This window comes from Formica exsecta, unplaced genomic scaffold, assembly GCF_003651465.1.
Source record: "Formica exsecta isolate Colony F162 unplaced genomic scaffold, ASM365146v1 scaffold11, whole genome shotgun sequence".
Taxonomy (NCBI): domain Eukaryota; kingdom Metazoa; phylum Arthropoda; class Insecta; order Hymenoptera; family Formicidae; genus Formica; species Formica exsecta.
In genome coordinates, this window is record NW_021848439.1 from 1285291 (window position 1) to 1297084 (window position 11794).

Genomic DNA, 11794 nt, shown 5'->3' on the forward strand with positions numbered 1-11794 from the left:
CAATTTTCAACATCCTGTGGCGGGTAATTCCACGGTTGGATTTTGGCTGATCCGAAAATCGCAAATATCACGAAAGCCGAAACCTGGGCGACAATGGTAATCCAGAATGCGACTCTCCAACGCGCTATAGTATGCTACAGGAGGACATAAGTAAACGTAAAAAATTATATACAATAATCATAAACGTGATAATATAATAAAATAAATAAACAAAATATCGAACATTATTTTTATATCTATACTTTAAAATACGTGTATGTTGTGAAATTTAATCTGGATATTTTGAAATTACTTTGGCAATTACTTGGTAATGTTCTGAAATTACTTTGCAAATTACTTTACGATGAGAAGCAAATAATATAACGTTATAAATCTCATTCTCTATCTCTTAATGTTACAATAAAGTTAAGTTTGCAGTTGATTGTGCAATTAGGATTCAGTGTCTCCCGGAGAAAATGTCAACTTAACTTCCTTATCGGCTTAAAACCCCGTTCCACTTTCCGTAAAACTTGAGAAAAGTGGAATTCTTGCGCGCGGATAACTTATTAAAGATTCGAGAGAAATCGGCGATTTATGTCACGTTGTTCTTAGCAGACATTTCTCGAACGCGTTAACGCTATTCTATAACTGGCGTTCAGAATCTTCACTCACTCCTTCCGATACGAGGGCACCGACTATCGGCGGTAGGATAAAGGCAGAGATGGTGCCCGGGGTATTTGTAATACCCATGAGAATTCCTGCATAATTCGGGGCCAGGTCGTTCTGATTACAGAGGTGACCGACGAATATAGCACCGCAGACTACTATGCTCAATGTTAGCAGCACGGTCGATGTCAGGCGATCGCAGCCAATGTACGCGATTATAACTAGAAAAATGCTAGCCGGAACGGTGCCTAGAACAGAAAGAAACGTTTCGCATCATGTATTAAATTATATAACGAGCATTTTTATTACGTAAAATTAAACTAGTGATGTGAGCGTAAAATATGCCTTAATATATATGATATACTAATACAGAAATCAACACGATACAACGTGTTACTTGAAATGAATATTACACAAATGGATTTTAAACATTGTTATTAGAAATAGCGACAAAAGAATTATAATGTCACATGCGCTACATTGATATCACGGCCGGTTGAGCGAATTATGCAAAAAATTTGCAAACAATACCTCATTTTTATTTCATTAATATGTAAATTATATGTAAATTAATGTTCAAGTTTAAATTGTGTCATTACATCCGTTAATATGATTGCTGGTGCCAAAAATAAGAAAGAAAAGTTGTCTTTAACCGTGTCTTTAATTATAAGTAATCCATTTTAAAAAATAGTACAAAAGAGAAAATTTTTATATTTATTAAAAGATTAACTGTTTTATTTTTATAGACACTATAATATATTATTAAAAATTATAATAATTTTGATGAATATATATATTTGATGAAATATTATATATATATATATATATATAAAAAATTCTATTTTATAAGACCATATGCGATATCATATCTCAAAATCTTATTCATGTAAAGCGGCAACTGGGTGAGCAAGAAATACCAGCAAAAATTGCCTAGACAATTGGTGGCGATTAGTGCCAAAAATGGCACTGACGTGAATATACTTTTCCAAGGGACTTTCATTTTCATGGAACCGGGCGTACGATGACCGTACGAACCCACTATTAATGATCTCTCCTGCTCTGTTATGTACTTTTGCTCTTCAGGACAACCGGCGAAAAATATATAAAAAACGACACACCAAATCAATGGTAATATTCCGTGGATATAAAAGATAGCCTCCCAGCCCACGAAATTTAATATCATTCCCGAGGTAAGAATAGATATCACGGTGCCGAGCGACGTGCCGGCATATATGATACCGACCCACGTGCTCTTCTCTTCGTACACAACCCATGTTCCCAGAAGAACGTTCACTATAGGAAGATTCGCCGCGCTTACGAGACCGGTTAAAAATCTCACAGCGTATAGTAGGTACAGTTTGCTCGCGGTAATCGGTACCAATATCGTTAAAACCCCGTTTGCCAGCACGCAGAATAGCAATACAAACTTGGTGTTGAATCTATGCATCGAAAAAATAATATATTTATTAGGACTAAAGATATATTTCTCCTTTGAAAAAAAATATATATATATTTTATGTAAGAAATATATTAATTAACTTAAAATTATACATATTGTACAGATATTATGCAATATTATATTTATAATTGGAAAAATATAATCTCTCTTTCTCTCTCTCTCTCTTTAGTTCTCTCTATAGTTACTTACCGATCCGCCAAGTATCCCGACGGAAACATACCGACGAGATATCCAGCAAAATATATGCTAACGACCAGACCTTGCTCACTTGGCGTCCAATCGAATGGACCATCAATATCGGTGACGGTTTCTCCGGGAACTTCAAATTCTGGACACTCATCCGACCAATCTGGTACGCCAGGTTTTTTTTTCACCATGCCGATGATAGCCGTCGCGATATTTACTTTCAGACCGTAAATGATCATGTTCGCAATGCATAGCATTATAGCGAACAAATACCGTACGCGTATCTCTAAAATTATTATTGTAAGAGAATAGTGTTATTGTTGGAAGCGCAGATATTAACATGATTTAGTAATTTTATATTTAATCAATAGTATATTATATCTAATATAAAAGTCTTATGATTAATCAACATTAATCAAGTACTCGTTTTTGAGACAATTACTTTAAGAATATTAGTGACAATCAGTTCCTGAAAAGGAATCTTGCCATCTACTTTAAAATAACTCATATATTCATTTGTAAATTATAATATTAATATAAATAAATATATTAGCGTAGATTAACGATTTTGTGTATATTATATATTGCACAGACATAAATTGTATAGACACGATTATAAATTATTCTACTCATGCAATTACATAATGCGCAAGCGCGCGCAGATATTATTTTAATAAATTATTAGAAGCATTATTATGATAATGTAAAATAACACGTAGTAAAAACAGAACAGATAGTTCATCTGTTTAATCTGTATTAACCTAACAAATTATAATGTGCTAACGATCATAAAAAGAAAAAATAATACGCATGTGTGCGTGTACACAAAATATGAATTCATTCGCAGACTCGCAAATAATGAATTATTTCTTATAATAAGATATGCTAAAAATTAGTTTTCATATGTATAAATTTCTAAATTATTATATATTTATATTATAAATTTTTCGCAAAAATACACGCAGTATAAAATATTCAAATAAATATTCAAGGCAAATGATAATAAAGCAACGGGATTTTCGTTTATCGTGCAACAGAGTTAAATATAAATTTCTTTTATACCGCACATTCGAGATAGCACGCGCATAAGATAATAAAATCATTGCGTGCAAATTTACTCAGCTAGCAGAGAGTAATCAAACGGGGAATATTTCCTTACCCATCGTTTGGAATATTCAATAGGACCTTGGTTAATGAGTCGACAACATCGATGATCATCACGTTTCAAATCGTTACCAATGTCACTGTTTTCGTGTCGTTTGTTTTCGTATCGACACGATCACCAGTTCAGAATTTCACGCGATTTCACTCGTTCGCTCGCGCATTCAACAGCTCGATGACGACTATCAAAGTGTATCACTGACGAAGAGACGGCACCCATACACGATGATACCCAGATTCCTTCTCCACGAATATCTTTTTTAAACTTGTGTGCCGACGCGGAGTTGGATTCCTATCGACGCGAGATTATAAACAGCAAGAGAGAGAGAGAGAGAGAGAGGGAGAGAAAGAGAGAGAGAGAAAGAGAAGAGCGTACTACACTGATTCGCGGTCTTTAGTCCGATGCTTTACGATCTTACATACAATTCCTCTCGTAAATACGTTACGTCAACGATAACAGATGCATGCATATATTAAGGTTACAATGTTGCTACGCGGAAGAAAAAAGTTTTTTTTTTCAAACGGCGATGTAAAAGCGATATTTTATACAAAAGACAGATATTTCTGTGAACATGTCTTTCGTATTCCTTAGATAAGATATATAACAAACATCAGTTTGTTTTCAATGTCGCTTTCAACGCTTAAGCAATATCCAATATTTTTACTTTTAATGTTAGCTCTTTAAATATGTTTGTTTGCTGAATGCGAGATAAAGTTCTTATCCAAATCCAATAATCTCTGTAAAAACTGACAATATTCTTTATTAGATCTTGCAAAATGAAGTGTTACCGCAAAGTACAAAATTTTTTTATACCCTCTCACATCTTATCAACATGGTTATAATGCAATTCCAGTTTATAAAACTGATATCATGATGTTGGAGCTTATATTTAAAACATTTGCTCCATATCTACACGGTGTCTCAAAATTATTATCACTCGTTAAAATTATAAAACTGATTTTACCAACCGATATCTGTTGATTAAATATTTTCGCTAACGAGTCATCTTTAGATTAAAAGAATTCAGTGAATAAATCATGATAGTTTCAAAATACTCCGTATAAGTAATGTCGCAAAATGTAAACAGAATATAGCAGATAAGTGCACAATAATAGAGAAGTGCACAGTAATAAAGAAATGGTAAAAGACGGACAACGAGATAGAATACTTTGATGGCGCATGCACGACTGTTATCGAAACTAGTTATAACGGAACGTCTGAGTTGCTCTACAAAAGGGAGTTCGACACGAATTGACCGATGGTCACACAGTCACTGAACTAGATTATGGAAGCGGATGCGTTTTAACTTTCAGTAATTCGCACCGTGAGTGGCGATTCCATAATACGAACAAGATCGCCTTGTATTTGCCACGTCATTATATGGAAACGATTTGAGTGACGTCTTTTATCTGCTGTTTTGCATTTCAAATACCTTATATATTTCACAGAATTATTTAGTGCGATAATGCAATCATCAAAAAATTTCTCTCAATAAATAAATCTTATTAAACTTGTTGTTAAATATAAAAACTGTATGTATTATAATAAATATGATTAAATAATAATAATATAATAAAATAAAATAAAATAAAATAAATAACAAAAATCACAATAACTTGTAACTGTAATGTGTATACATAATAAATGTAATTGATATATAATTAATAGGAATTAATATTAAATAAAATAATAAACAATTTATTTAAAATAACAGCAGTTTGACATACTTGCAGTTGTATAACTAGTTTATTTTCAAGGTGATCTCGCTCACGTTTTCATTTTTATTATTTTTTTTTTTTTTATTGGAAATGGAATTCCGACGAAACAGCACAGTCACAACACCAATCATGCTTTTCCAAAACCGGTCTTGGCAACAGTCTGTGAATTCACACGCCGTTATTCGCACGATAATTAAAGCCGAGTGTCCTTCTATTTTGATTACACAAATGTCGACGATGTTTCGTCTCCGCTACCAATTTGACGGCAAGGTCTTACTCGCGTGATATCCAACGTGGATGTTCCGCCCGTTATCTCGATGAGTAGCCGGGTACCGAGGCTCAAGTCCCTTTCTCTCACTGCGACACAGTGGCACACACGATATACGGTACATTCTTAACAGATATCCGTCGACGAGACGCGGCGCTTGATGTTTACGGGCTGAGGATAATGGGGTCTCCCCAGTGAGCCCATGTCCAGACTGATGAGAAACGTTCCAGAGTGCATTCTGGAACGACCTCCCGCCGATCACGACAACAGTCTACGGATATCTAGACACATCCGTGTCACAACGCCCACCGAATTATATTCAACACGCACGCGTTATCCTTTTCCGTTAACCGATTCAAGATAAACTAGGTAGATTGCGATATAATAGCTGCACGATTATCTTCCTGTTTATTGTGCATCGTGCATCACACGTCGTTAAAGAGAGATGAATGAGTGTACCTTTCTCATATAAATCTATTTTATTTTGACAGCTATACAATTTATACGATTTTTTACATACAATAGCGAATATAGAATTCATACAAAAATTTGTATAAAAATTAATATGGATATTTCCAGAATATTGTAAACATGTTTATGCTTTTTGCTGTAAACATGTCAAAAATAGTACATGTATTGTACCTCGCTGCATTCTTATTATGTCTATATTTGTAGAAGATAATCGGCCAAATGCATCCACCGTGAAAAATAAGTCTTACATAATAATAAGATGTAATAAAGAGAGAGAGAGAGAGAGAGAAGAAAAAGAAGAGGAAGATTAAGAAATAATATTTATATAATCTCTTCTAGCTCTTATTAAAGATGATTTTTATTCTAAAAGAGAGAGTATTATACAATGTGGAATATCAATATCATTCTACTCATATCAATTTCGCAAATTAGTGCATAATTATCGCACATGCATATAATGAGAATAATGTATCTATTTATTTATTTAATATAGATGACATAAACATTAATATATATTATTTATATCAACACCCGATGTTACAATACATCTGTGCCACTTCATTTTTTATTAATGAAAAATGGGGTTAATTTATATAATATTTTATATTTGAAGAATAATTTTTTTTTTTAAATTTCAAGATACGCAAATAGAACAATTCGCATTCAAATCTGAACGAGTATTTCAAGATAAAGAGTCTATGTGAATCAATCTATGATGTATCGCGATAATTTGAATTTTATGTAACATGCTTATTAGTTAGCGAGTTTTACGTAAAACAGTTTATATTCGATGCGCATAACACTTTGATCGCTTGATTCTCGCGCGGTAGATTTTCAAATAATACGTAACAATCTTTCATTCAGCAGCAACAGAAAAGTTTTTAACGTAACGTCACCGCGTGATGTCGTATATCTCGTGCTTTCTTCTCGCGATGCAAAACCGCACACACGTTTCCGCATCGTTCGCCGGCTGATGGGCAACGGTGGACACAAAACGGTGGACAATATAACGACGCTACCGACCATCGCAATATTTTTACCAGACCGCGGTCTCTTTCGTGCGGTAAACATGCGACAAGCGTGACGAAACGTTCGTAGAAACGAGAAGCGCACGAAACGGAAGTGGTTGCAGAGTCTCGTGACGACGAGGCCGACGACAACGACGGTGAAGCTTGGAGACGCACGAGTTGCCATCATCTTCGCGTCTCTTCTGGGCTTATTCGGCCCAGCGCACACCTGCATTCGTGCCCGGGGTGAATGCTCGCGCTGCGTACCTGCTAGAGGAATATGGCAGGTCGAGAGAAGGATGCCGGCGAATCCACTCGAGAAAACGCGAAGCTTCGCGCACACCGATAAAAATGGATACGTCGCGGCATCCGAGACAAGTGGAGAGAGAAAAAGAGAGGAAAAATATGGCAGGAGAAAAAAACCGGAAAGTGCACTCGAAACGGAGAGAGAAACGTCGGCCGGGGAGAACGACACTTTGCGTCGATTAAAGAGACACGAAGGACTCTCTCGGGATGCAACGGGACAATAGCGTCGATCGCACGGTGGTCGGTTAGTTTGTGAAAATCTCGGAGCGGAATTGTGGACCGCGCGCGAAGGATTCGGGGGCACTTCAACTGGTTTGTATTGTCCAGGCGTTTCGGGCCTGCTGACTTTGTCCGCAGTGTAAACACACAGCTCTCGAACCGCCCGTCTACTTCCAGACCCGTCCGAGACTCGTATTCCGGCCGAATACCAATTAGCTATTGCTGCTGCAGGTTGAAGCAGATTGACTAACGAGCGAGATGCTCCTAACGTTCTTTAATTTTCTTCCGTTACTCGGACCACCTACTACGAAAGGATGTTAAATTGACGTAAAACAGGGCGCTATGTTATATTAGTTTTAATTGATCTATAACTCATTATGCATTATTTGTTACATTAGATAGTTCTAGAGTTAAAGAGCAATTGAAATTTTATTTGTCAATTCGTAAAATAAAATATGAAATTATATGGTAATAAAATTAGATTGGCATCCATCACTTATTAATCAAATATTTTAATTTTTAATATAATTCTTATTAAGCAGATACGGATATTTAACTGGCTATTTTTATTCCTCGTTATAAAGCGTTAAATAATAAAAAAAATAGCATTAAAGTAATTCAGAAAAGTGCATAAGAATTTTTTTTCATATGTCAATTATATGTTTCGAAATCGATTTAAAAATTTTGTTTCTGAGGAAATCGCTTCAAACAAAGTCCCCTATAGATATCCAAGAAAACGATTAATTTGCAGATCAGAGGAAACGATCGTCAAACAACGATGCAACGCGTGCACTTGAAAGAAGAAGCGAGACAGATCGAAGGCAATGTATCATTTCGCGCGCGCGCTATCTTTCGTGAAGTCTCCGCGCGCGTTTTCCGCATCGTATTCAAACGAAACGGACAGAGTGTCTACATCCCGCTCAAACGAAAAAGCGCACGCGTGGCATACATTTTACTTTGCGAGATAAAAAAAAAAGGAAGAAGAAAAAAAGATCGGAAATACACATACGGGAGAGACGAAGAGATGATATATGCGGACATTAGTTGTACACGAGATGTATGAGGTTTCGCGTGGCGTCACTCTGCCACTGTCAGATTCCGGCCGCGGGTGCTCTCTCTCTCCTCCCGGCATAATCGGAACGACCCATATTTCCCCGCCGCAATGCGTCAAGCCGTGCCGTCGTGCGATTCCCCTCCGCGTGTGCTTTCGTACCTTCATTTTTCACTCAACCGCTCTCTCTCTCTCTCTCTCTCTCTTTCTCTCTCATGATCTCACCCGCGCCCAAATTCACCTTTCGTGTCGTCGCCGCCGCCGCCGCCGCCGCGAGAATGTCTACCGCGTTTTCGTTCTCTTCTCTCCTTCTCTGAGCCGGCACGACTCACCGACGTCGCGACGATTGTACATCTCGCTTCCGGTAAAATTCTCCGTAGAATACGGGAGCCCCTTTCTATCCCATCCCCTCTCCTCTCTCCCTCTTCCTCCGATCGAGAGACGAATCGATTCGCGAAAATGCCGCCGGCGTAGCGAACGACAGTCAAAGCGTTGTAGCAAATATTGGCCGAGCATTTTCTATCTATTTTGACACTACGAGCGTACCTACTTTGATAAGTGAGCCGATACGGGAAGTAGTAAAGCAGAAATTTACGGTCACTCGCCGAGTTTTCTCTACGGAAAGGGAAAAATAGAAACTAAATTCGGATAAAAAAATAAAAATAAATAATATAAGAAATACATATTTTCAACAATTATGTAAAAACTAAAAAATTATCTTTCTTATTGAATTGTGAGTTTGTCTCTCATTTTTTAGTTTTAAGTCTTCTAATGCATTTCTCTTAATATATGTATGTATTTAAATTTTTAGGATACCGATTTTTTATTAAATGAGTTGCGATTGTACAGTATCTCGTGGCGGCATTGTTTGACGCATCAGTATGAATGTATGTAGATATTATAACCAGAGCTGTTGGAAAACCTTTCTTGTAGAAGAATATTGGATTATACCGGAGGCACAGAGAGAGAGAGAGAGAGAGAGAGAGAGAGGAGGGCAGACAGAGCTATCCTGATGAAGACCGTCGATATCGATTTTTCGTTAGAGAATGAAAAATGCAGCCGCGTTGCTTCGTAAAATATGTGCACTTTATCTTACGTGCTAGGAAATGTATGCGTCACGACATTACGCAGACGATGGTGCTATTGAATGGCCATAAAACGTTTGTTTGTTCGGCGAGTTTACACAGCTTTCACAGTTCAACGGCAGCCGTCGGTCGACCGACTGTCACTGAATGAAATGCTAACGATGATGGACGACCGCGCGAGGATCTCTTTCTTCCGTTTGATCTGTAGGGAGAAAAGGGACGTCAGTAATTTGTACGCAGTAGCTGAGTTATCGAAAAGTTGCACGTTTAAAAAGATAATTAAATACGATCTGCATTGCAACTTTGACGTTTAAGTCCGCTATGTATCATAATGATTTTATTATTCATATGCGTACGTTTGTTCGTTCATGCGTACATATAAATCGCGAAAATCGTTGACATTTATTTCTTCCATCGTGTTGTAATTTCTTTAATATCCTTAATAAGATAAAATTCGTATAATTTAATCTATGATCGTACGAAATGTAATGTGTATTAAATAATATACATTTTTCTTTTGTAAAAGAATTTTTGATAAATTCTTATATATATAAAATATATATAAAAATTTATATATATATAAAATGCTAAAACATCATTACTAAGAGATAACATATGTTTATTTGTGACATAAGGAATCGTTTAAATTTGAAACAAAGAACGTCTGTATTTTAGTAGGTGAAGGGCATTTTTTATTCGTTCCGACTCGCAATTTCGTGATAAATTAATTATTAAGCTAACTATCATTAATTATTAATATAACTAAAATTAATTATTAACTATATCAATTAACGCGCTTTACATTCGATAAAAACGACGACAAAAATAACGAGCGATAAACACGTTATAAATTCATCTACGATGACGTCTAACGAGATGTAAAACGGGGGAGGAAATAGAAAGTAAGCACGTTACGTCTCTTCGCCGAAGGAAAGGAAGCATCTGTCCGATTGAAATGTCCTTCTGCCTCTTTTTCGGAGATCGACGCGACGAAATCTGTAATGCAACGCCTTTCGCGATCGTCGTACCGAAATATAATAGCGTATCATTAGATCCTAGTGTGTTTGCTAGGCACGCTTGCGCGCGTCGTCCGCTCGCTGACAACGTGGCGCTTACGAACCAGATACAACCTAATTACCGCGTCTCTCTCGGCCGCGTCTAAAACCTATTATTTCCACCCGATAGTACGGGCTAATGTAATTATATATCCATCCCGCTTTTGATGCGGCTTTAATCGGTTCGCTCTCCGCCAGCATAACATCCCCTCTGCCATTTCCTTTCTCTTTTTACCCTTTTTACTCTTTCTCTCTCTCTCTTTCTCTTGCGGTATTACCAAAACGAAACAACGAATTTCCGGTCGTTGTTTCGCGTTTAATCGCCGTATCGTGTTTCGACGGTTTCATCCGTGTGCCAAGTGCTTTTTTAAATCGTGTAGCCTCAAAACTGGTTGAAGCAATCAATTTTTGTCCGCGATGCGTAATATATACAGCGTAAAAGGGAAACGTTCCGTTCGCTGGAATCAAATAACGAAATTAATAATTACACGGAGATATTGTTTCATACGTAGAAACTACATGTATCGAGATATTATTCGATGCAAGATTTATATACCGTAGTATATTATTATCTTCCTGAAACTCACAACGAACTGCTTAAATTTGGAAGCACGATCAAGCTAAGTGAGATCTTCATTTTGTATTTTCTTATCAATTCTTATCGTTTTGCGCAAACTGTCAAGTAACATACTTTCGCATCGCAGTTCACTACTATACCTGACTGTCATTTGAACACACATCGGTACTAATAACTCGTCATGAAAGAACCTTCTTCTTAACTCCGTAATCGCTAAACTGACGCGAGTTTCTGTAAATAGACACTCGGTACACGCGAGCGAACATTAATACAAAAAGCATTGTTCGAGCCAACGAGGTAAGAGATATTTTATCGACAGTGAAACGCGATATATTCTCGCTATTCAAGCGCTAATTTGCGCGTAACGATTCTTGTTTCCAGCTATCGATTACACATCGATGACCCGTTTCAATTCGGGCCTCGAGCATCGATATCTTTCGGCATCGTAATCGTAGCATCCGCAAGGCCGCATTTTCGGAGCAGCCTTAATGCTTAGAAGGGCCCCAAGTACATAACGAGAGGAGAGCGATCGACGTTCAGAAGGGCCGATTACCGCGAACGTGTTGCTTAAAGTGCCACTCGGCA

The 11794-nt window shown here is 37.0% G+C and overlaps 2 protein-coding genes across 2 annotated transcripts in view; one reads left to right on the top strand and one right to left on the bottom strand.

Moving 5' to 3' along the window:
- The window catches only part of LOC115235542 (sialin-like), a 6576-nt gene extending 1726 nt beyond the window's left edge, over positions 1-4850 (bottom strand). The window contains exons 1-5 of the mRNA XM_029807399.1: positions 3450-4850; positions 2294-2576; positions 1498-2084; positions 652-905; positions 24-134 (exon numbers count right to left, since the gene is read on the bottom strand). Coding sequence (XP_029663259.1) covers positions 24-134; positions 652-905; positions 1498-2084; positions 2294-2576; positions 3450-3453 — 1239 coding nt within the window. The 5' untranslated portion in view covers positions 3454-4850. The remainder of the gene's footprint in view (positions 1-23; positions 135-651; positions 906-1497; positions 2085-2293; positions 2577-3449) is intronic.
- LOC115235545 overlaps positions 1-11794 on the top strand; it is a 260661-nt gene that overhangs the window by 116110 nt on the left and 132757 nt on the right. The gene's annotated exons all lie outside the window — the stretch shown is intronic.